The 26,490-nt window shown below is 40.5% G+C and overlaps 2 protein-coding genes and 1 long non-coding RNA gene across 10 annotated transcripts in view; 1 reads left to right on the top strand and 2 right to left on the bottom strand.

The window, feature by feature from the left end:
• The window catches only part of PTPN13 (protein tyrosine phosphatase non-receptor type 13), a 203,675-nt gene extending 198,632 nt beyond the window's left edge, over positions 1-5,043 (top strand). For all 8 annotated transcript variants that reach the window (XM_036096776.2, XM_036096777.2, XM_078068905.1 and 5 more), the window contains 2 exons: positions 1,880-1,942; positions 4,306-5,043. In XM_036096776.2, the coding sequence (XP_035952669.1) occupies positions 1,880-1,942; positions 4,306-4,401 (159 nt within the window). In that variant the 3' untranslated portion in view covers positions 4,402-5,043. The remainder of the gene's footprint in view (positions 1-1,879; positions 1,943-4,305) is intronic.
• Positions 2,119-6,155, bottom strand: LOC118538666 (uncharacterized). Its single transcript, XR_004918718.2, has 2 exons — positions 6,014-6,155; positions 2,119-2,454 (listed from the first exon to the last, which is right to left on the bottom strand). It is a non-coding gene; the product is annotated as an uncharacterized LOC118538666 (long non-coding RNA).
• A 5,362-nt stretch (positions 6,156-11,517) lies between these two features.
• The window catches only part of SLC10A6 (solute carrier family 10 member 6), a 28,798-nt gene continuing 13,825 nt past the window's right edge, over positions 11,518-26,490 (bottom strand). The window contains exons 2-6 of the mRNA XM_036096762.2: positions 25,408-25,526; positions 23,785-23,873; positions 20,824-20,999; positions 17,798-17,955; positions 11,518-13,147 (exon numbers count right to left, since the gene is read on the bottom strand). Coding sequence (XP_035952655.1) covers positions 12,933-13,147; positions 17,798-17,955; positions 20,824-20,999; positions 23,785-23,873; positions 25,408-25,526 — 757 coding nt within the window. The 3' untranslated portion in view covers positions 11,518-12,932. The remainder of the gene's footprint in view (positions 13,148-17,797; positions 17,956-20,823; positions 21,000-23,784; positions 23,874-25,407; positions 25,527-26,490) is intronic.

Consider the following 26,490-nt stretch of genomic DNA (forward strand, 5'->3'; position numbering starts at 1 on the left):
GGGATCAAGTCCGACATCGGGCTCCCTGCTCAGTGGGCAGTCTGCTTCTTCCTCTCCCTCTGCCCCTCCCCCCACTCGTGCTCTCTCTCTCTCTCTCTCTCTCTCTCTCTCTCAAATAAAATCTTTTTTTTTTTAAGATTTTTATTTAATTATTTGACAGAGAGAAACACAGCAAGAGAAGGAACACAAGCAGGGGGAGTGGGAGAGGGAGAAGCAGGCTTCCTGCTGAACAGGGAGCCTGATGTGGGGCTCGATCCCAGGACCCTGGGATCATGACCTGAGCTGAAGGCAGATGCTTAACAACTGAGCCACCCAGGTGCCCCAAATAAAATATTTTTTTAAATTGTATTTTAGTAAATGTTCAAAACTACCCAGATCATAATCAAGAAGAAATAATACTTCAATTTTATATTTGTTTTACTGGTTCTGACCATGTGCTCAAAATCTCTTATGCAGTATTGCATTTTACTCTTTACAGTCTGTAGGCTTGTATAAGGTAAAGTCAGTGTCACTGTCACATTTAGGGATAGAAATATTGAAGCACTGGGGCACCTGGCCAGCTCAGTCCGTAGAGCATGCAATTCTTGACCTTGGGGTCCTGAGTGCAAGCCTCACATTAGGTGTAGAGCTTACTTTAAAAAAAAAAAATTATATATATTGGGGCACCTGGGTGGTTCAGTCAGTTAAGTGTCTGACTGTGGCTCAGGTCATGATCTCAAGGTCCTGGAATCTGGTCCCAAGGTGCACTCCTTGCTCAGCAGAGAGTCTGCTTGTCCCTCTGCCCCTCCCCCCACTTGTGTGCTCTTGCACTCACTCTCACATGAATAAAAATCTTTAGAAATATATATATATATAGAAACACAAAAAAAGTATATTTATGAGATAAAAAGACATATTCTTTTTTTTGTTATTGTTTACCTATAAGTGGGAAATATATACTTTGTTATACAAATTGATGCTAGTCTGTAAAAAATTACTCCCACTTTAGAAAATATTACTAAGTAAACAAAATTAATGAGTATAATCTTACTTAAAATCTAAAGTAGTATAAACCTTACTTAAAATGTTAGAATATCTTACTGTACATAAGCAATTAAAATCATTGTCTCTTAAAGAATTTTCGTTAAAAGTAGTTCTATCTTGCTCTTCACACACTATTATATCTACCATAATAATTTTTTTTTTTTTTTTTTTTTTTTTTTTTTAAAGATTTTATTTATTTATTTGAGAGAGAGGATGAGAGGAGAGAGAGAGCACATGAGAGGGGATAGGGTCAGAGGGAGAAGCAGACTCCCCGCCGAGCAGGGAGCCCGATGCGGGACTCGATCCCGGGACTCCAGGATCATGACCTGAGCCGAAGGCAGTCGCTTAACCAACTGAGCCACCCAGGCGCCCTCTACCATAATAATTTAAGTAGAACAGAACAAAGTCTGTTTCTCCCTTGTTTCAAACTGGTAATATCAGTGAAAATAAAATGATCAGGAATTTCATTCTGAAAAGCAAACTGTAGGAAAAATAATTTGTCTTTTTTTTTTTTTTTTAATGTTGATATTAGAAATTAGTCAAATTCCAGAGGGGAGAGAATTTCTTTTGGGTATTTGTTTGTGTTTTTTGTTGGGGATTTTCAAATAGAATAACCTCCCCTAATTCTTACAAAGATTGTAAATAAAGTTATCAAATGATGGCAGGGTCAATCCACTGACTTATTTTGTCCAGAACAGTTTCCCAAGACTGCTAAAAGGAGGAGAATGAGATACAAAATCTTTGGGGTTCAAATTCAGTAACCCTTTTTATCTAACGTATAGTTAGATATCTGTTGAATGAGTGAAAAGACCCAGGAAATTCACTCATTCAACAGATACCTTGTTTTCTTTGGCAGTTTGACATCTCTGACTTAGTACGCTGCATGAGACTACAAAGACATGGAATGGTTCAGACAGAGGTGAGTCTTGGTTGGTGTCTTCTAATGTGGATTTTCATGAAGATGCTGATGTTTTCAAAATTCTGGTTAAACCATTTCTCTTCTTAAAGGGTCTCCACGTTATTACATAAAACCAAAGATTTATGGTGGTAAGCATTAGGACTAATTCAGAAAAAAATTAAAATATTTCACAGATATCTCATTTAAATTTTGCCTTTAATTTAAATGCAGGAAATGCAGTATCTGCACTGAACAATATACAGAGAATGGGGTGGCATGTTGATGGGGAAATTGGGGTTGGTATAAAATAGCATATAATTAGTGGCATTCTTTCCCCATTTCCAACTTTAAAAAGATATAGAAGGTAACATTCTTGCCACAGAAATTCCCTAAGAGGGAATGGATTCAGCAGCATTGACGAGAAGTCCAGAGGGCAGGCTGGAGTTGCTTAGCTTGGAGAAGGCACTCTTGGGGGAGAGTGAATGGGTGGGTCTTTGTATCCTCTGTTTTGATCATGTTTTCATTTCTCTTACCTGAAATCAAACCATGGTTATATCACCCACTGACCTACAGACGTGTCTTTCACAGGAGCTACATTATGTAGAGTATCTGTCTGCTCTCAGTGGTTCCACTATCCTCATTGTTTGTATTGTGAGGAGAGATACGGAAACTATTTTCATATTTCTATAAATTCACATTTCTCTACCTCTTGAAGAATATAGAAGTTTACTATCTTCAAAATTAAAATTTGCCTACTTTCCTTCAGATACATTTTTAATTCAAGTTAAATATCCTAAACATTAAGCTGATTTACACATTTTTTAGGTTAAGAAAGCATACTGATCTGTGTAAGCAGTTCCTTAGACCCAGGAAATTCACTCATTCAACAGGTATCTATTTGAATGCCTCTTATGGACCAGGCACACTTGGTAGGTGCTTGGAGCACATCAGTGAATGAAAAAAGATCCTCTCATGGGGTAGTGATGAGGAAGGCAGCTATTAAGCAGGTTAACTAAGTAAGTTATATAGGATCTTTGAAAGCTGTAAAATAGAGCGGGGCAAAGAGGTTGAGCTGAGGCAGGCTGGGGGAAGTAGTTTAAATAGGGTAGCAGCACTGAGAAAGTAACACTGAAGCAAAGACTTGAAGGAAGTACAGTGCGGGGCATAAGCTAGCTAGCAGTAAGAGCATTTAAGGCAGACAGAACCACCTGCTCCGAGGTAGGAGCAGGCCTGGTGTGTTTAAGAATGGCCATGGCTGGTGTGGCTGAGGTGAGAAGGGGAGGTGACAGGGCCAGGTCTGGGCTTTCCTCTGAGTGAAATGGAGACATCACAGGATTATCGGTGGGGACTGACATGATCTGACTCACATGTTAAAGGTCCTCTGGCTACTGTGTTAAAACAAGACCCGACTTGGGGAGGAGGATGCAGGGTTAGAAGCAGGGAGGTTAGTTTGGTGGCAGGCAGTGGGCCCAGCCTGGGGTGGTAGGGATATAGGGAGAAGAGGACGTTATGGGAAGTAGGTTTGCTAATGGATTGTTTGTGGCATGAGAGAAAGTCAAGGACAATCATGTGCAAATGTGGGAAAGTTAAAATACAGATGAGCACAAAGGAAATAAAAGGGTTACTTATATTCCTACTCCAGAATTGTTCATGTTTTAAGCAACAGTCTTACATTCTTTAGGCCAAGCACATGTGTACAGGCATGAACGCTCACATACACCTGACTATTTTAAATGAGATTCAGCTGTAGTTAGTGTTTTATTACTTTCCATTTAGTATGTTGTGAATTTTTTTCTGTCTACCTTCAGACTCATTAATTCCTTGCAAAGTATAACAAGAAAACTCAGATCTCTGCACCATCAACTTAACAGAGTAATTTCACCAAAAAAAGAGTTAATTTTCTAAAAACTTTGATTTCCATATTCTTTTGTTCCAAATATTTAAAGAGTGTTATTTTTGTGTAGCTTCTTGGGTATTTCTTGACATTTCAAAACATCAAGATGAGTTCAATAAATCTAGAGGAAATTTTGTAGGAAGTTTATTTTTCCATTATAAAAGCTAATCATATTACCAAAGCACAGAAATAAAAGTGTCCTACCACAGACAATTTCAGTTAGGACTCTAGGATATTTCCACCTGCCCACTCACTCACCCCCAAGGCTTTGCCCCTCCTCATTTTGTCAATCTGGTTTCAGTTTCTTATCATTTTTATGACACTGCACAATTCTATATCCTGCTTCTTATATTAAACATTATCACAAAATTTTTCCATATTTTCAAAATTACTCAAACATTTTATATATATATAATATATTTCATATTATACATCTAGAGTCTTCTCTCTCTCTCTTTCTCTCTTTCTCTCTTTTTTTTTTTTGCCATAGGATCAATATATTTTCTGCTATCAAGTCATCCTTTATGTGCTGACACGTCTTCAGGCTGAGGAAGAGCAAAAAGAACAGCCACAGCTTCTGAAATAACATGAAAAGAACGGCCTCCTGGATGCTTTTTCATCTTGCTCTCAACCTCCAGCAGGTGTTCCTGTTCTCTGCTTAAAATAAAGATCACAGGGCAGCAAGTCCATACGATATTATTATGCTTATTCTCCTCTACCTTAGAGGGGCATTCTTCACAACAATAAATAATGTTGAAATGCTGTATTTTTACAGCTACTTTAACCTGTGATAATAATTTAAAAATTTTCAACACTAACTGAACAGTGCAGATCTTAGGGATGATTAAGGCAGCCTTTGATTATAGTTGATGTTACAATGACATGCTGAGTCTATTTTTAATGTACCAATCTTGTTTATAGCAAAATTCTTTCCCAGTATTTTAATAGAGTTATTTTATAGGGGATACTTGAAACCAGTATTTAAGCTTTAAATGACAGTAATATTGGCATAGAAAAGAAGTAGTAAATGTTTACTGTATCAGTTTCTAATGTTTACTATATAGAATTTCCTGTAATATATTTATATACTTTTTCATGAAAATGGAGTTATCAGATACATTTGTAACTGCAATTATGTTTGTTATGCATCATCTCACTTTGTAAATAAAATACATCTTAAAAATATGAACAAGCCAAAGTGTGTGAAAATTAAACATTTTCAGCTGTGTGTTCTTTCTATTTTTTTTAAGTAGGCTCCACCCCCAGTGTGGAGCCCAACTCAGGGCTTGAACTCACAACCCTGAGATCAATACCTGAGCTGAGCCCAAGAATCGGACGCTTAATTGACTCAGCCACCCAGATGCCCCTTCAGTGTGTTCTTTTTTTTTTATTTTTTATTTAAATTCAATTTAGTTAATATATGCCGTATTATTAGTTTCAGGGGTAGAACTTAGTGATTCATCAGTTGCATATAACACCCAGTGCTCATTCCATCAAGTGCCCTCCTTAATGCCCGTCACCCAGTTACCCCACCCCACCCCCACCGCCCCTCAGTGTGTTACTTCGTAACAACACCCAGGCCCCTAGGGAAGCAAGAACTTTTGGACCCCGACTTCCCATCTCCCCACTTGGTCCCAGTCGTGCCAGCCACAGGGCCCAAGAGTGTTGTTAGAAACTCTGGTAAACCTTCAGGGTCTGACATGAGGGTCCTGTACTGACCAACAGTAGCTAAGACATTCAGTCTCCCTGCCTTCTGCCTCCGTGTGAGTACTGTGCCTGATGCATAAATCAGAATACTTTCAAGTTCTAATGGTAGTAAAACTCAGAATATCTAAGCTGACAAGGGGTAATCGAAAGAAAACACCACCACATTTCCTGGGAGGTTGTATTTGGTTCTGCCTGAAGGGAAAGAGATCCGCCTCAAAGAGCCCGCATCTGAGTCTCCGCACTGACGGCGTTTCCCTCAGTCCTAATTCCGCCAGCGGTTTCCCACTCCGCCACGAGTGATGCCACGGCGAAACCCGCAAGGCTGCTTCCTTCGTCCTCCGGGGACTAACCACTTGGAACTGGTACACTTGAATCTCTGATCTTACCCGAGTGCAACAGTTTGCGGGACCCCAATCCTGAGTATCAGGCGCTGTTTGCGAGAGACGTCAGTAAACGCACAGAGCCCCACAACCGTACATTTGACTCCCCACCTGGTCCGAAGTAGCTTCAAATCTGGCAAGAGAAGCATCACCACCACCGCTCCTACTTCAATCAGAACAGTTTTCATAGATTGCATTGTAGCTGAACATTTCATTTGAAAAAAGGTCTCTTTTGCTTTAAAGGATATTTGGAAACGTCTGTTCTGAGCGTGTTGGAATCCTGAGTCCTTGTTTTCCTGTCATAAGCACAGGAAACCAGGCCAGCAGGGCGCTGGGAGCCAGTACAGCTGGAGGTGATTAGCTCTCATCTGCAGTCAACAACAGAGATGGGAGAGGGGAAAGCTGAAGGAGGATCCTTTTTCTGGAAAGAATGTAGCTAGGAAATGGAAACTGTGGCAAGAAAATGTGGTTTCAGTTTACGACCCCTGAATGGAAACTTCATTATAGCAAACGTTACCACCCTCATCTGGGACCTGGCTCCACTACCATGGAATGGAATGAGACATTGGCTAGGGCCACTCTGGTTAGAAAGTGCATGGCACTTGCATGGTAAGGCAGGCCACCGAGCCAGAGTGACACATGGAGGTACTCAAATGTCAAATGAATGGATAAATACAACATGGTTCTTAGCACACATTATAAGTACTATAAAATATACACCAGAAGATGTAACAGCTAAAAACATAATAGAAGCTCGTGTACCTAACAGTCCTGGCCAGGTGAACAGCTCAGCAAGATAGCTCTCTCTCCAATTTTCAGGAACCCAGGCTGATGGAGGTTCTATAATCAACACACAGTTTCCAACGTCATCCTGGGAATTGTCTCCATTCCCCCAGCCAGAAAGGGGAAAGAGCATAGAGGACCACCTGTGGGGGATTTTATGAGCTGGGCAGGCGTAGAAGCAAAGCACATCATTGTCACTCATTCCATCAGCAAGAACTGGCCAAACGGTGCCCCTGAGTGCAAGGAAGCTGGGAAACGAGTTGGCCAAAACAGCTGTTTGCCCGTGACAGCTCTGTGCTACAGAAGGGGAAGCATAAATCATGATGGACTCTATTTCTAAAACTGAAGTGTGTTGTAAAAGAATGGCATCTTTTTTTTTTTTTTTAAGATTTTATTTATTTGAGACAGAGAGAGAAGGAGAGCAGAAGCGCGGAGGAGAGTCTGAGGGAGAGGGAGAAGCAAGCTCCCCGCTGAGCAGAGCTCAAGGTGGGGCTCGATCCCAGGACCCCAGGACCCCAGGACCATGACCCAAGCCGAAGCTAGACGCCCAACTGACTGAGCCACCCAGGTGCCCCAAAAGAATGGTATCTTAAGTATAGTCCTAAGCATTGCAGGATTAGAAACAGCATTTGTCCCCAAATCAAAACTTGGGTAAGTGCCATTAGTAAAAATATTAATGAATTGCCATGTTTAAAGGAGAAAAATGGCTGTTGAGAAAAAAATCAGGTGTTCACATCAGTGGTTCCAGATAGCCTGCTAGATCTCTCGCTTTTAAAATGACTAGTTATCTATGGGGCGTCTGGGTGGCTCAGTCGTCAAGCGTCTGCCTTCGGCTCAGGTCATGATCCCGGGGTCCTGGGATCGAGCCCCACATTGGGCTCCCTGCTCAGTGGGAAGCCTGCTTCTCCCTCTCCCACTCTTCCTGCTTGTGTTCCCCTTCTCACTGTGTCTCTCTCTGTCAAATAAATAAAATCTTTAAAAAAATAAATAAATAAAATAAAATGACTAGTTATCTAAATGCAATCTGATAGATCCAAGAAGTTAAAAGAACAGCTCGCCAAAGTTATCCTCTGGTGATAGATACCTTGACTTTTAGAGAATGTGTTCCTATTTTACGTAATTCAGAAATATTCAAGGTACTTTGTTATGGTGGAGATAAATGTAACAAATTATGCATTACCCTGCATAATATTTTTAACGCAATGCAAATTATAATATATTAATTTGGAATTGTATTTGGCTGAAGTTGCCAAAAACTAACCAAATGGGCTTCTACAAATCAGAGATTTCTTTCCCTAAGAAAACAAATTAAAAGCAAGCAGTTGCTGGGGTTGGTTCTACAGTTCAAGAATGTCAACAGAGGGACGCCTGGGTGGCTCAGTCGTTAAGCGTCTGCCTTCAGCTCAGGTCATGATCCCAGGGTCCTGGGATCGAGCCCCGCATCGGGCTCCCTGCTTAGCGGGAAGCCTGCTTCTCCCTCTCCTGCTCCCCCTGCGTGTGTTCCCTCTCTCACTGTCTCTCGCTCAAATAAATAAATAAAATCTTAAAAAAAAAAAGAATGTCAACAGATACATAATTATCCTGGCTTTGCCTTCACTGAAAATGGCTGCTTCAGCTCCAGCTATTACATCCACATTCCAGAAAGGAAATAGGATTGACAAGGAGAAAGGGTCAGTCAGTGCCTGGGGCAAAAAAGCAAAATTTTCCATAAATCACAAGCAGACTTCCCCACTTCTATCTTATTAGCAAGAACTGTGTCACATAGCCATCTCTAACTTCAAGAAAGCTATTTTTAGCTAGTCATATTGCTGTCCTGAACAAAATCTTGGTTCTGTTAATAAGGGCAAAAGAAACAGTAGATATAGGGCAGCAGTGAGCAGCATGTACCTTTCCATTTCTGCCAGTTTCCACCATTCCTTAGTGGCTAACACTGTGTCAATCTTTTAAAGATCTTCCTGACCCCAGTAATATCTGAATTTATTACTGTTGAAAATTCACAGACAGGAAGTATTTGAAAGTAGTCTTCAGCTTCATGAAGAAGACTACATATTTTTATCCATTTTATCCATTCCCCCAAAATTAAGTATACTCTAGAGGTCATGCTAAGCAAACTCTCAGGACACTTACTGATAAACTATGTTGCCAAGTTTTTAGCTTAGCTCTATCCAGCAGAATGAGTAATCATTCAGGTGGGGCTCCTCCAGGTGGGCAAAGCACACAGGCTGGTCAGAAGGTTGCTTAAAGGCTAAAATATGATTCATTGGGGCGCCTGGGTGGCTCAGTCAGTTAGGCATCTGCCTTTGGCTTAGGTCATGATCCCGGGGTCCTGGGATTGAGCCCGGTTTCGTGCTCTCTGCTCAGTGGGGAGCCTGCTTCTCCCTCTCCCTCTCCCCCTCCCCTCCCCACTCGTGCTCATTCTCTCTCGCTCTCTCTCAAATAAATAAATCATTTTTTTAAAAAATGATTCACTAAACTGGGTTAGGCTGAACTCGCCTTTGTACTCCAGGATGAATTGTGGCTGCACAAGGAAGGGAACAGATCACACTTAATGAGCACTTCCCACACATCGTACCAAGTGTTTTCTACTCTCAGGGTGTGCAGGGCTGAATGTTATCACCCTTTTTAAGAGAGGAAACAAGTTCAGAGGGACTGTCACTTGCCCCATGTTGCCCAAATAACAGAGCTGGAATTCAATTCGAAGTCGGCCTAACTTCAACCCACAACTCCCAAGGGGTCCTAGCTCTTGAAGTGGAATACAGCGAGTAGCCCTGGCAAAGCCCATGTTCTTCCCACTGCTATGCTGCCCCAACTGTCCGGCAGCTCTTTTCCAGACATAGGACTGAACTCATTCTTCTTAACATTATTCCTCTGGCCCCACTTCTGAGCTTCACATAGGCGCTGGCTTTCATGAACCCATGATTATTTTTTTGTTGTTGTTTAAAGATTTGTTTTTATTTGAGAGAGCGAGAGCACGAGGGGGGGAGGGGCAGAGGGAGAAGTAGACTCCCTGCTGAGCAGGGAGCCGACCCGGGACTCAATCCCAGGACCCTGGGATCATGAGCTGAGCTGAAGGCAGTCGCTTAACTGAGCCATCCAGGCGCCCCATGAACCCATGATTATTTAGACCAGTGAGAATACAATTTATTCAGTTAGGGCTTTTTTTTTTCTTTTTCAGCTACATTCTTCATGCTAAAGATAATGTGTAGCCCCCAGGGCAACTTGACTGTGTCCAGTTCTCAGTAACACGTCTACAAACCGCTCCTGAAGATGACAGTTTTCTGACAGGACTACTTTCAAACCCTTACATTGATTTGTGTCATGACTGTCTTAAAGGATGGCTTTTAGTGGTCTTGTCCCCAGACCTGTCCTGACTGTGGTAAATAATGACCATGTACTTGATGTTTTCAGAACAGAGCATTGGATTTCACCACTTCGTGTTTGGTGCCCATTTAGAGAAAAATTTAGAAATTCATTTTTATGGATTATTTAAAATTCATGTTAATGCTCATTTTAGAACTGGGAATTTCTGTTAATGCCCAACTCCACTAACTGCTCATCGCAGGGATCTATTCCCATTAGACTCTGAACCCTGTCAGCAGGAACCCTTCCTGCGTGTTACCCCTGCATGTCCTATGGGCCTATACACAGCACAGACTAGCTTCTCAACACATAAACATTCAACAGGTAGATAAATGGGAATCCTCAAGTAATAAAGCAGCAGTTGAAAATTAACAAACATGTCACAGTCTGCATAGCTCTTTTCCATAGAAATATACTTGTGACACCTAATGGGGCTCTTTCTGTACTACCACAAAGGCGTTCTTGTCATGAAAATACCACAGTAATCATTATCTTTTTTTTTTAAGATTTTATTTATTTGACAGAGAGAGCAAAAGTAGGCAGAGAGGCAGGCAGAGGGAGAGGGAGAAGCAGGCTCCCCACTGAGCAGGGAGCCCAACATGGGGCTCGATCCCAGGACCCTGAGATCATGACCCGAGCCGAAGGCAGATGCTTAATCTGAGCCACCCAGGCGCCCCAATCATTATTATTATATTAACTCACAGGTTCTTGGGAATACTTACAAAATAAAATTGTAAAGCACTAAATCTCAAACAATACTTTCTTTTTTTTTTTTTTTTTTGTAAATTTTTTTTTTTTTTTTTTTTTTAAAGATTTTTTATTTATTTATTTGAGACAGAGAGAATGAGAGAGAGAGAGCACATGAGGGGGGAGGGTCAGAGGGAGAAGCAGGCTCCTTGCTGAGCAGGGAGCCCGATGCGGGACTCGATCCAGGGACTCCAGGATCATGACCTGAGCCGAAGGCAGTCGCTTAACCAACTGAGCCACCCAGGCGCCCTCAAACAATACTTTCTTATACATTTCAAAACTTACAAATAAGAATAGACAGAGAAAAATGGAACTAACTAGAGTCCCACATTATATAGGAAATTGTGTGAGAAAGGTGGCATTTCAAATCAGGAAAGATGAATGATTCAACATATGATGTTGGAACAATTAATTAACCGTAAAAAAACTAGATTCTTGGGGCGCCTGGGTGGCTCAGTCGTTAAGCGTCTGCCTTCGGCTCAGGTCATGATCCCAGGGTCCTGGGATCGAGTCCCACATCGGACTCCCTCTTCGGCGGGAAGCCTGCTCTCCCTCTCCCACTCTCGCTGCTTGTGTTCCTGCTCTCACTATCTCTGTCTCTGTCAAATAAATAAATAAAATCTTTAAAAAAAAAAAAAAACTAGATTCTTAACACACCATACAAAAACGTGGATTCAAAATGGAATAAACATTTATATACTTAGTTCATAAAAGTCATAGAAAAATATATGGGAAATATTTTTAATAATGTAAGAAGAGAGGGGGATGGGTTTTACCTACTGCCAGACAGTACACACAGCAGAGAGTAAATATGTTGTGCAAACCCAAAACAGAACTTCCTGCAAATACATTCTCAAAAAAAAATACTATCACAATTCATAATCCACACAAAAATATAAATATTCTAACGTTTGACAGATATCAAGGTCAAAAAGCATTTTTTAAAAGACTAATAAAGCTGAATATGCAAAAAATACAAAATTTCTACATCACAAAAGACATAGAAAAACAAAAGATAAAAGATTAAAAGTAGGTAAAATGTTGACAAAACAGGACAAAGGGTCACTATTCGTAATGTATTACAATGTATCAATCAAAAAGGAAAGACTACAATAGAAAGGCAAGCAAAGGACATGACTAGACAAGTGAACATGAAAAATACTCTACTTCAGTCATAATTTTTTAAATGCAATCTTAAATGAGATATTTGCACAAATCAGAATTGCCCATTCCTTAGACTGGTGCAGGTGTGGGAAGCCAGCCCCACTCAGGCACTGCTATACATCATCGGACAGCAGCCTGTCCAACATTTAATGTGAGGTTAGCCTGGCATTTCAAGTTGCAGGAAGTGATTCTCCAAAAATACTTGCACAACCGTGTGGGTATTTGTAGCAGCATTATAATATTAATAAGTTCAAAGCTATCTAAATGTCCATGAATAAGGAATGGTTAAATAAATTACAGTCCTTCTATGCAAAGGAATACTTCTATGAAGCCACTGTTCTAAAGAATGAGGTAGATCAACAAAGACTGACATGTCAAGATTCTCCATAATATGTCATTAAGTGACTTATGAAACAGTATACATGGAATGATCTCAATGTTTCTTAAAATGATATAACATATCATATAAACATATAAACAAAAATTAGAAGGCTATACATGTGCCTATGATTAGAGAGTGAAAATACGGGGCATTCACATTTTAACCTCAAGTGGTCATTAATTCCCTCTACACTTTATTACATCTAGAATCCAAAAAGATTTCCAAGCCCTTAAAAAATAATAATCATTTCAGAAATGGCCACTTTTTTTATGAGAGCGTAGGCAGTAGGAGGTGACATCTAATCCAGAACGACTTCGCATAACAACTAACAACGGGTGTTACTCTTCACTGCATGGGAAGATAAGAACACACACAGCAGCCAGTAAATATATTGAGCAAACCCCCCCCAAAAAACTCCCTGAAATAGGTGAAATACATTCTCAAAAATGGATCCTATGACAATTCACAAACCACATGAAAATATAACTATTCAAATATTCCCATAGGCCCTGCCAATGAGATGCATGCATCAGCTCCTCACTGTCTTTACTGGCCACTGAGTAAGACGGAGACCAGTCAGGCCAGCAACCCTTACTAGGTACAAGAAGAGACATGGCTGGTTGACTCAAAAGCTGTGTGGAAATCCATTGGCACTGCTGGCCCAGGAGTTATGGCAACTTCTTCATTCACCTCCAAGAAAGCACCAGTCTCTTTGAGAGAAGTAGATTTCTTTTTATGGCCGCCTTCTGCATAATCTGTGTCCTTTTTTCTGTGTTCATTCTTCAATCTCCTCTTGTACATCTTGTATGCTAGGTGTTAAAACATACAAGCATTGAAAAATCACTTTAGCAAAGACTATAATGTAGTACTTTGGAGCTCTGTTTGCTTTGGGTCACATATGTGTGAACACACAAAAATGAAGGGGAAAAAGAGAGGAAAAGAGATGGAAACTGGGGTTCTGATTCAAAAACGCAACATAAGTAGGGTGCCTGAGTGGCTCAGTTGGTTAAGCGTCTGCCTTCGGCTCAGGTCATGATCCTGGGGGCCTAGGATTGAGTGCCGCATCAGGCTCCCTGCTCAGCGGGGAGCCTACTTCTCCCTCTGCTTCTGCCTCTCCCTTCTGCTCATGCTTGCATGCTCTCTTTCTCTCTCTCTCTCTCTCTCCTCTCTCAAATAAATAAATAAAATCTTAAAAAAAAAAAAAGAAGAGGAAGAAGGCAACATAACTAGATACTAAACTTACCTCCTCCCATAGACACACTAAATTCCTCTGGAAAATAAACCCGAAAAACTGTCAGAACAACCTCATCACATCAGACAAAAGGGAAGGAACCCATGTGGAAGTGGGTAGGAAAGACTGAGATAAAATCTCACCATAAGCCCCAGACAGGGCCACCCACAATCAGGAGGGAACTCAAAACATAGAGCTTCTCCCTCAGAAGCAAAGGACTCATACCCCAGATCAGGCACACCAACTTTTAATATAGGCATCTGAGAGACAAGCCTCCAAAACATCTGGCTTTTAAGACCGATGGGTCTGGTACCCATGAGAACCACAGGGCTGTGCTGAATGGAGGAACTGCAAACCAACTCACCTGCCCTAGGACTCAGCTCAGGAGCAGCCCTTTGAAAAGTGCCCAGAACTTTATGTAGAAGAGACTCATTTCTTCATTTTACAGCATTAAACTGAGGGGCAGGAAAAGGCAGACATCTAGGCCCAGGAAGAGAGTTCCATAATAAGACAAACTCAAAGAGAGCCACACCAAGACAAATCATAATTAAAATGTCAAAAGTTAAAGACAAGGAGAGAATCATAAAAAGCAGCAAGAGAAAAACAACTTGTTGTATACAAGGGGAAGCCCTAAGGCTATTTGCAGATTTTTCAGCAGAAACTTTGCAGGCCAGAAGGCTTGGCATGATACATTCAAAGTGCTGAAAGGAAAAAACTTCCAACCAGAAACACTCTACTCAGCAAAGTTATCATTCAGAAGTGGAGGTGAAATAAAGAGTTTTCCAGACAAGCAAAAGCTAAAGGAGTTAATCAACACTTACAAGAAATGTTAAAGGGACTTCTTTAAGCTGAAAAGAAAGGGTGCTAACTAGTAATAAGAAAACATATGAAAGTATAAATCTCACTGGTAAAGATAAACATACATAAAAGTAGTGAATTAATCGCTTATAGAGCTAGTATGAAGGTTATGAAGGTTAAAAGACAAAAGTTGAAAAATAATCACAACCACAATAATTAGGTAAGAAATATACAAAATAAAAAGATGTAAAATGTGACCTCAAAAAAAAATGTGACCTCAAAAACATAAAACATGGAGGGGGTTTAAAATGTAGGGCTTTAGAATGTGTTCAAACTTAGGTTGTTATCGACTTAAAATAGATTGTTATAAATATAAGTTGTTATATGTAAGCATCATGGTAACCACCAAACAGAAATCTATAGTAGATACACAAAAGAGGAGGAAGGAGTCTAAGCATACCACTAAAGACAGTCATCAAACCACAGAGGAAGAGAACAGAAAAGAAGAAAGGAACAGAAGAAAGGAACTACAAAAGAGCCAGAAAACAATGAATGTCAATGTCAGTAAGTGCATACCTATCAATAATTACTTTAAATGTAAATGGACTAAATTCTCCAAACAAAAGACAGAGAGTAGCTGAATGGATTAAAAAACAAGACCCATTTCTATGCTGCCCACAAGAGACTCACTTCAGGTGTAAGGACACAAACAGACTGAAGGGGAAGGGATAGAGATGTTTCATGCAAGTGGAAACCAAAGAAAGCTGGGGTAGCTATACTCATATCAAACAAAATAAATTTTAAAACAAATTGTAGAGAGACAAGGACATTACCTAATGATAAAGGAGTCAATCCAACAAGAGTATATAACATTTATAAATATATATGCACACAACATAGGAACACCTAAATATATAAAGCAAATATTAACAGACCTAAAGGGAGAAATTATCAGCAATACAATAATAATATGGGACTTTGACACCCCATTTACATCAATGGATAGAATATCCAGACAGAAAATCAATAAGGAAACATTGGCCTTGAATGACACATTAGACCACATGGGCTTAACAAATATATACAGAACATTCCATCCAAAAGCAACAGAATACATATTCTTCTCAAGAGCTCATGGAACAGTCTCCAGGATAGATCATATGCTAGGCTACAAAACAAGTCTTAACAAATTTGAGAAGATTAAAATCATAGCTAGCCTCTTTTCTGACCACAGTGATATGAAACTAAAAAATCAACTGCAAGAAGAAAACTGGAAAATTCACAAATATGTGCAGACTAAACAATAGGCTACTGAACAACCAATGGGTCAACAAAGAAATCAGAAGTGAAATAAAACACCTGAGACAAACAAAAATGGAAATACAACATACCAAAACCAAGCTCATGGAGATAGAGAATAGATAGGTGGTTGCCCGGGGCTGGGGGGTAGGGGGTATCAGTGAAGGGAGTCAAAAGGTACAAACTTCCAGTTATAAAATACATAAGTTATGGAGATGCAATGTACAGCATGGTGACTATAGTTGATAATACTGTATTATATAGTTGAAAGTTGCTAAGAGAGTAAATCTTTTTTTTTTTTTAAAGATTTTATTTATTTATCTGAGAATGAGAGAGAGAACACGAGAGGAGAGAGGGTCAGAAGCAGAAGCAGACTCCCCGCTGAGCAGGGAGCCCGACGCGGGACTCAATCCTGGGACTCCAGGATCATGACCTGAGCCGAAGGCATTCGCTTAACCACCTGAGCCACCCAGGCGCCCAAGAGAATAAATCTTAAAAGTTCTCATCACAAAGAAAAAAAAGACCTCTACATATGGGGCAGATGTCAACTGGACTTACTGTGGTGATCATTTCATAATATATATAAATACAAATCATTTGTTGTACACCTGAAACTAATATAATGTTGTATGTCAATTATACCTCAATAAAAAAAGAGGAAACTATGGAGCAAAATAACTCAATGTATCAAAATGGCTATTTCTATCTGGAATGGACCATTTGTGATTGAGGTCACTGACAGCTCACCCATTCATTCATTCAGGCCACTGGTGGCTCATCCACTCAGTCAGTCAGTCAGCCAACAACACCTGTGGAGAGCTTGCTTGCTATGAGTCAGGTGCTCTCCCAAGTGCTGGGAGGTAGCTGGGAACAAGCCAGACATGTTCCTTGCCTCACAATCTCACTAAGGAGAAGAAATTAAAACTTAAATCTAAGACCAGGGAGTTTTATTCTGCTAAGATTTCTCTCTTTTTTTTTTTTTTTAAGATTTCTCTTATTTTGTGGTAAAATTAAACCCCAAGTATTCCTTATGTTGATTGTTATACCAGCAATCAGTATCTAATCAGTTATATCAGTATCATTGAGTATAACTCAGACCCTGTTTCCTGATAACAGTGAAAATTACAATGGTCCAAGATTAAAATATATGTGTGTGTACATATTGATGTCTTTTTAAAAAAAGATTTATGTATTTACTTGGGGGGGGTATGGGGCAGAGGGAGAGAATCTTCAAGCAGACTCCCCGCTGAGTGCAGAGCCCGACACGGGGCTCCATCTCACTACCCATGAGACCACAACCTGAGCCGAAACCAAGAGTCAGACGCTTAACGCACTGAGCCACCCAGGTGCCCCTACTGATAACTTTTTTAATTTACTTTCTGTGAACCCATCTAGTGACGGACTCTAAAAATGATGTATATTTGGCTGTATGGATTGGTATATATCCCATATATATGATATATATGTATACAAATATGTATTTCAGGACCTGTGTATGTTTCATATTTCATAGTTGTAAAATATTTCACAACCATTCAGCACAATTCTTAGTCACAGAAGCATTGTGAAATAACTTGGCATTTGGAAGACCTCGTGGCTCTTGAGGAAACATAACAAATGTCATTTTGAAGATAAATTATTGCTCACAGAGACTTATCGAGTCCTAGAATCCAAGTTCTAATAGTGCACCGTTTTTTGTGAAGCATGTTTGTTTATAATTATAAGCTTACTTTCATATATTTTTAATATTTTGCTATGAAAACAAAGGAACTTGTTTGTGCACTTTATTTTCCCCAGAAATGTCAGGCTAACAATGTATCACAAGAGTAGCACATGCAGGGGCGCCTGGGTGGCTCAGTCGGTTAAGAGGCTGCCTTCAGCTCAGGTCATGATCCCAGGGTCCTGGAATCGAGCCCCACATCGGGCTCCCTGCTCAGCAGAGAGCCCGCTTCTCCCTTTCCCTCTGCCTGCCGCTCTGCCTACTTGTGCTATCTCTCTGTCAAATAAATAAATTTTAAAAAATCTTAAAAAAAAAAAAAAGAGTAGCGCATGCATGGTCAGATTGAAAAAGAAGTTAATAAATTGGGTTGACAATTTTCAATCAAATCTGCCCGATGGGGGCTCTCCTTACCTGCAACAATGAGAAATCCGTCCAGCAGCTGGAAGAGTCCATAGGCCAGTGGGAAGCTAAGCATCTGGACCAACTGCTTGGCGGTGAAAGACAGCTGGAGCATGGTGACGCACATCTGAATATTCTGAGCTCCAGTTTCTAAGGAAATTGTCCTGCACCTACCAATGAAAACATTTTTCAAGAGTTACTAGCAATAAGAACCTTCTTAAATTTTTCTCTTCTATATAGCAATAAATGTAAGCTATGAGCTTAGGCCACTAAAAATGTTTACTCATTTAATAATTACTTGCTGAGTATGCCTGCTCTGTAGTGGTCTGCTGAGAAGCACTTCGGAACAGGACCCTAGGAACCCTGCCCTAGGAATCTGGGTGGAAAGACAGGATATACACACAGGAAAGGTCCAGTAACAACACAAGACAAAATATGATCGAGGGTCAGGGAGCTGCTATAGAAATTCAGAAAAGTGGCATAAATGGTTAGAAAAGGCTCACAGAGGCAGAAGCAGATGAAACAGTGATGTTGGGAGGGGCATTTAACGTGGGACAGTGGCTGCAATTAAGGTTCCAGGGACAGGTATGAGCTGTGCCTACCAGGAGGCAGTGCATATGCCGTGAGCCAATCTGCGTGGAGTGAGGGTTGGAGAGGAGAATGAAAAGGTGAATTCGAGATATGAAATACTATAAACTACACAACACTTGAAGGTAAACATGAAAACCCTAAATGAAAACCAATATCTAAAACCAAATGTCTAAAACTCTTTCGTGAAAGAGTTTAGGAACACAATTTTTCTACTTTCTACTTTTCTGTATTTTATTGGTTTTCCAGTTGCAAACAAAAGAGAAAGAGATAAACCTCGCTTGAAAAAGAAAAATCAGGAGGGATTAAAAGGAAGACATAAGCAGGATGTTGGGGGCTGGGTTAAGCAGTCTCATCTGTCACCAGTTTATAAAGGGGGACTTCAGGTTTCTATAGATGGAAGAGAAGAGAGGAAAGAGGTGTTTCAGAATATAAACCAGCATCTCTAGGCAAGCTGGTGTGGAATGTGGAGGTAACAAGGGGAAGTATAATGTGGGAATGAAAATATTGGTCCAGGGCAAGTTCTGCATCCCTTATTTTATATCTACTTACTCTCTTGCTTGCTATGCTTTCTTTAGCCCACTCTCCTTTCAGACCCCTGTCAGTTATTTGAATAAGCTGCAAAGCTGGACCTCACACCTGGACTTATTCACAAGATAAATGCAGTATCTCAATCCTGATCCTTCTCAAGCCATCAGGTATGAAAAAAACAAGATTGTTAACTACATTTTGCCATAGGAATACTTTCTCTCCAGATCCAGTTATATTTCAACCACTCAACAGTCTGTTAGTCTGTCCTAATTATTGCCTTTGCAAACAAACCCCGGTTCAAATCCTAACTCTGCTACATTCCGGCTCTATGAACTTGGTCACATTACTTAATGTCTTGAAGGATTTGCTCATCTGTAGAATGAGGGTACAAATAGTAAATACTTCTCAGGCTTGTAGTAAAAAGTAAATGAGATACAATAGGCAGAGCCTTACCCAATACCTGGGATAATCCTAAATGTTTCCCAAGTAGACTAGAAAGAGATTTCCTCTACAAAATGAAAATCAAAATGGGGCGCCTGGGTGGCTCAGTTGGTTGAGCAACTGCCTTCGGCTCAGGTCATGATCCTGGAGTCCTGGGATCGAGTCCCGCATTGGGCTCCCTGCTCAGTAGGGAGTCTGCTTCTCCCTTTCACCCTACCCCCTCTTGTGTTCTCTCTCTCTGTCTCAAATAAATAAAAAAATTTTTAAAAAATCTTAAAAAAAAAATCAAAATGCATACCACTTTCTATTCTCTTTTACTTAAATCTATCTTTTAAGCTTTTTCATTTCCCAAACTCCACCTTTGAAGTTCAACTACCTAGTTCACTTTTCTTCAATTATTTTTTGATTTTAGAAGTGGTGCATACTCATTGAAAAACTCAGGAAATATACCGCCCCCCCAAAAAATTAAGAAACTAAAATTACTCCTAATCCTACTACTCAAAATTAAACAATATTAGCATATGGTGTATTTCTTCCAGTATTTTTCCATGCATAAAATTCTTTTGCTTCCTTCCACAAAATGGGAATCAAAATGTATCCTTTTTTCTATTCTCTTTTAAATTTATGTTTTAAGTATTTCCCAAAAACATTAAAATTGATGCATCATATTCTATCACATAGACACATTATGAATTAAGTATCTCACTATTGTTAGATATTTAATTGTTTCTATTTTTTATATTTATAAATAACACTGCAATTAACATCCTTGCACATCAATATTCGTGTGCTTATCTGAAAGTCCTAGCTTCAGGACAGATTTCTAGAAGTAAAATCACTGAGTGAACAGCTATAAATATTTATAAGGCTATTGATATGACTAAATTGCCTTCAGTGAGTTTTTGCCAATTTATGTTCCCTCCAACATTATATGTTAATACTCATCTACAGACATAACAACATGGAGTATTATCATTTTTAATATTTCACACATTTATAAATTATATGCCCCAACTTGTAATGATAATATTTCAGATAAATTCCTATCTTATTTCTCCAGTTTATCCTTTCTCCTCTTGCCCCTTATAATTAGCACTTTTACAGAATTTGGCACAAACTGTGGATAAGTGCTTAATCTCTTGAATTTTGCTCATGCCCTGGAATGATCTCTATATTTAATGAAACCATCTCACCCCTATCTAATTACTAGAATAAGAAGAGAAATGTGTCCAGATTTCAACACATGGTGTTAACACCCCAATCCTAATTTCACAGATTACAACTTCCCATCAATCTGGCCTTTGCTCTCATTTACATAAGAATTACCATGATCTTTTCAACCTCTTTATGAGTTGTCCTGTTCCATCCACCTTGTAAGTCAAAACTCTTAATGTCTCCTGACAGAGCCAGGCAGCAAAGCCTGCCAGTGGCCGAGTGTTTATCCTCCTCAAAAAAGTGTAGGGATCATTTAACTGTACCTCTGCCAAGATTGGTGGGTAAGAAGTGCCAGCAGAAAGCCCGTGACATGGCCAATCAAAGGAAAGATGAAACTGATGGTCAGAAGAGTGATGTCTGAATTCCAAGATCCTTTTGCCAACACCACACCAGCAACTGCGACCACCAAAAGGAGGACCCCACCAACAATGGCCCCAATCTAAAGCAAACCAATAAAATAAGTACATGTAAACATCGTGGTCTTTTAGGTCTATTTTGAAAAGTCCGTCACTGCTCTAAGAAGCTGGGAACCTAGATGTTTTGGAACAAAGAGGGGACTTAGCACCAAATCCAATCTCATTTTACAGAAAAGAAACTTAAGCTCCAAATTGGTCAACTGACTTCGCTAAGCTGGAAATTGGTGAGGCTCAAGACAAATCTAAGCCTTATTTTATGATCAGTATTGTTTCCCTTGAAGTAGAGGATTTTGCCAGAAGGACTGGGTAGTGGAGTTTTTCATGGATAGGACAAATTAGGAGACAAGTGAAAACTGACAATAAGCCTCCAGTACCCCTACACGCACTTCTTAGATCCTTCGCTGGTAACTTCTTGTCCGAGGTCTGCCCTGCCTGGCCATCTGCCATCTCTTCCTACCACCCCCTCGACTGCCGATGGCTTCTTACTGCCTTGATCCCCTCCCTTCTCTCCTCCAAGTGAAATGTACCCATTCTTTACTAGACAATCTGGGCTGACATTAATGTAACATAAGTACTGACGGATACCTCTTTCCTCTCCCAAATGAATACTGTTCTTCCTTTTGTTGTTCAACAAAAACAAGAAATCAACAACAAAAAAAGAATTTCCAACAGTTTGAGTTTTAGATCAGAGAGAAAGGAAGCCAGACCCAGAATATTTGGAGAAAATTAGGACTTTGACAAGCTCCCATTCATACCATGTAGACAACAAAGTATACACCTAGTATGGCATCAACCGGATTTAAAATGATTCAAGGTGTGGAAAAAGGCGGTCATGGGGGAGCAGAACAAAGCAAAAAACAATCCAATGCACCATAGATGTGCTCCGGGATTATTTTTACTGCTCAACACAAAGACAGACTGGGCCCCTGCTTAATGGGAAGATGTTAGAACACACAAAGAAATCCTCTGTCAAAATCCCTCTTCGTCTTTCTATCAAAAAAGATTTCAAAATTTAAAAATGCACCAAGAGCAATGTGTTCAGAAAATGTACCAGATCTAAAATTAAAAGAGGACCAAGAGGGCGCCTGGGTGGCTCAGTTGGTTAAGCGACTGCCTTCGGCTCAGGTCATGATCCTGGAGTCCCTGGATCGAGTCCCGCATCGGGCTCCCTGCTCGGCAGGGAGCCTGCTTCTCCCTATGACCCTCACCCCTCTCATGTGCTCTCTCTCTCTCTCTCATTCTCTCTGTCTCAAATAAATAAATAAAATCTTTAAAAAAAAAAATTAAATTAAATTAAATTAAATTAAATTAAAAGAGGACCAAGAACAGAAAATGAAAATATATCAAAACAATGATTAAATTATCCTAGTTTTTTACTAAGGTGCTCCACAATATTTATGCATATTATTAAATATTTTCTGCCACACATCCTATGAAACAGACAAAAGAAAGGGGTTTTAAATCTGCTCCTTACAGATAATAAAAGTCACCTACAGAAAATTTATCTGATTTCTCCATCGGCACTAAGGGACTAAGAGAGGATCTGGAAACACCAAAATTACTCTAACAACATCGAGTACTTGATAGTACTTTATCAGAAATAGAGTATTTGAAAAGTAAGAGGTTCCCACGATCACACTCTGTCCTCTTGCTTTGTAAACAAAATTACAGCGTACACAGCCGCACTGGAAATTTTCTCTTACCGAAGTAACAGTCACCCACCCAGATGCAATCCAAACGCACAACACTTAAGCCTTCCTCCGGCTCTCTGCCTGCTGGTCAACCGCGCCTCCCCGCTGCACGTCATCGGAGGAATGGTGGGAGTTGCTCCGTCTCGCGCCCAAGCGAGACAGCAGCATCCGTCTGTGCCGCGCTGGAGTGGTGGGCGCTGCCGGACGGCGAGAACCAAACCATAAACCCCAAGCTAAAATGAACTGAGATGTATTTGTTGAACCTCCAATTAGCCCCAAACGTTTCTTTCTCTATAAACGTAAAATGGAAGTAAAGCATCGTAAAAATCTTCATAAAGCAGCACGTAACGCAATCTTACATCTTCTGAAATAATACATAATTGGGAAAATGGAAAACACCCTAGGATGTTGACACCTTTGTTGAGAGTGCCTCAACATTTCTTAAAGCTATCCTTATATTTTTAAAAGTCGTTTTTAGATATCTTTAAAAGTTACTTTAGAGATCTTTTTAAGACAAGGGCATGTGCTCGTTCCTCCAGCAGACAGAGGACAAGGCCGGGAAGTCAAGAGGCGTAGGAGGGTCCAGCCGCTTCATCCCACGGCCAGACCCCTCAGTGCAGCCTGCACGCGTTCACGTGGTCAGCAGCCCTTGTTCGTGTCTCCGACAAACTACAGCCTCGGAAGCTTCTCCGGGAATGCTTCTGAAAAACCGCCCTACTTTTTCATGAAGCCACCCCTACTCTTCACCCTGGGGCCCCACGGCCCGCACACCTGACCAGCGTTCACCTCGAGAGCACCTGTGTGAAGCCCGGTGAATGGCTGCGCTCTGGGTTCTCTCTGGCCACACACACACCCCTTGGCTTTCCTGTCACTAAAGCAGGAGTCCCACACTCGCCAGTGTGTCCTGAGCCTCAGTGTGTGGGCTGATGGGAGTGACAGCATGGCTGACAAGAGCAGAGGAAATATGGAGGTTAGATCCAAAAGTGTAAGACATACAAGGAAAACTGCTGGGGGTGGGGCTGTATCCAACTGGCCCCTCTGTTCCAGTCATTGTCCCTGTCCGTCTTTCCAGTCTCTGCATCTAAGGATGCCTAAACCACCATCGGGAGCTGCTTACCTTGAGAATGATTTTGGATTGCTTAGGCCACCTGTAATTCACATAGATACCGAAGGCCACCGGGATGGTCAGGCACACAAGGGTGATTCCTGAAGAGAAGAAAAATCCATCAGACAGTATCCCCTCTCACCTGGACTGCCTGATCCTCAACCATTTCTATTTCCATTAGATAAAGGCTTCACTTAAGGCTGCATTTTATTTCTGCATCCACCTCCAAATATAAAGAAAGACAAAAATCTTTAGAAGACGGTCTTTGAAGGGTATACGTTATGACTGAATGCCACTATTCATGTCCCATCATTTCTCTCTCAAAAACCCTCTGACGATGACATGGAATTTTAGAGACAACCAGAAATGTAAAACTTAGAAAACAGGAGGAGTCTTCAAAATTCTTTGGTTGCTGTGCATGGGGTCACCCCTCTACGACAACAGCTATTATTTCCCCCATTGGAAGCCAACGGCTCCTCTGTTTCACATAGTAAAGAATACCTATTGCAGATATAAAAACAGTGTCTGTTACACATACCAAAGCAATTTCTCATATTCTCCAAGTGTAGCCAGGTAACCCAAAGGTGGGTGGAGAAAAAAATGCCTTTTAATTAGCCCAAGTGAATAAAAGCATTGAAGGCAGGCTCAGCAGAGCAGAGATCCACTTGCTTCCAAATCTGGCCAAATGCCTGCAAAACTGGCTGCAAAGTTATATGAATATGTTGGGCTTTAATTGTTTACAAGTGCCTTGTAGAATATATTACCAAAACAGAATATGCAAACAACTTACTGATCAGAAAAAGTTGTGTATAAAATCATGATTTCTAAGATTTCACTCAAATTTTACAAATTCAGTGGGCTCCAGCTGTTATGGGAACATGGCTCTATTCATGTTTTTGAACTATGGGCCATGGTTGCAAAGCCCTCCGAGTGATTACTTGAGACTCCAGACTGACAGTTTTAAGAATCATAGTTTCTGCCAATTCTCCAAAGACTCTGAGCAAAGGAGAGTAACCAGATCATTTCCCCAAGGTTTCTTCCAAGCCTAGTAAGTCGACTGAGATCTCTAGAAAAAGGGCAGAGTTTAATGAGAAATGACGATCCTGAAAGGAGATATGGAAGAAATATGGGTATGGTTGTGGCATGTGGATACGCTCTAGTAATCGAAAGGAATCATTCATGTTGGATCAGTAAAAATGTCAAGGCTCCCAGGCCATGTGAAAAGTGGAGCTGCGGGAAGTCAAGTCTCATTAGACCCACTGTGATCCAGTTAACCTTTGGATCATAACAAGACCAAAAGCTTGGTAGTGCATTGTATAAGCGTGTTTTTAATAAGTAACTTCTCTTTATTTTCAAACGTGGACTCTTGTAAGGTTAAGAGCTTGGACTTTGCCATCAGATCCCAGAGTCAGAATTCCAGTTCTTCACTGATCAGCAGCTCAAACCTGGTGAAGTTACTTAACTTCTATCATCCTAAAAATCTAGGAAGTGGAACTGGTCATAGAATCTATATAGAAGTGTTGGAGCATTTGTTTATTTAAAAACCCACATAGAGGACCCACATAACAAACCACAGCTATTATCATTGCCATCACCATTACTATTACTATTCCATTTCACAAGCCCAGTACAGACCTATGTTCTGATACGGGATGGTGAGATTCTGCTCGAGATTCCAGGACGAGGTGTAGAGATACAGGCAGAGCGGCATCATTCCCAGTGCAGCCACTGTGGAGCAGGTCGTCATAGTGATGCTGAAAGGGAAAGTAAAACGATGCTTAAGAGGAGGGGTTTGAGGGACGCCTGGCTGGCTCAGTGGGAGGAGCGTGCCAATCTTGATCTCAGGGTCATGAGTTCAAGCCCCACACTGGGCATGGAGCCTACTTTAAAAAAAAAAAAGAGGAAGAGTTTGAAATGATGGATTTAAGTCCTGACCAAAAGCAACTCCCAGGACACACCTTAGAGATTACGTCGGGTAAATTACTTGAAGCTCACTCCTGTCTTGTTATTCAACAAATGATGGCTGCATTTGTGGTTTAGAAAAAGATTTCCAGCAATATTTGATGCTCATCCATTAACTCATGTTTATTTGAGAATCTATTTGTCCTCAATGTTCTGGTAGTATAAGGGTTTTTTCTTCTTTATACAGTTTTTTTTCTATTGAGATATAATTCATAAACCATAAAATTCATTATTTTAAAGTGTTTTAATATATTCACAAGACTATGCAACATTCTCTATTTCCATAACTTTTTATCTCCCCAAAAAGAACCCCACCCCCCCATTAGCCATCGCTCCTCATTCTCTTCTTTTCCTAGTCCCTGACAACCAGTAACCCACTTTCTGTCTTTATAGGATTTCTCATTCTGGACATTTCATATGAATACCATCATACAATATGTGGTCTTTTTTGTGTGTCTGACTTCTTTCACTTAGCATAATATTTTTGAGCTTCATCCACATTTTAGCATGTATTAGTATGCCATTTTTTATGATTGAGTAATATTTCTTTTTTTTTAAGATTTTATTTATTTATTTGACAGAGAGATAGAGAGAGAGCACAAGTAGGCAGAGAGGCAGGCAGAGGGAGAGGGAGAAGCAGGCTCCCCGCTGAGCAGGGAGCCTGATGCAGGGCTCGATCCCAGGACCCTGGGATCATGACCTGAGCCGAAGGCAGCTGCTAAACCGACTGAGCCACCCAGGCACCCCATATGATTG

This window comes from Halichoerus grypus, chromosome 3 (assembly GCF_964656455.1).
Source record: "Halichoerus grypus chromosome 3, mHalGry1.hap1.1, whole genome shotgun sequence".
NCBI lineage: Eukaryota > Metazoa > Chordata > Mammalia > Carnivora > Phocidae > Halichoerus > Halichoerus grypus.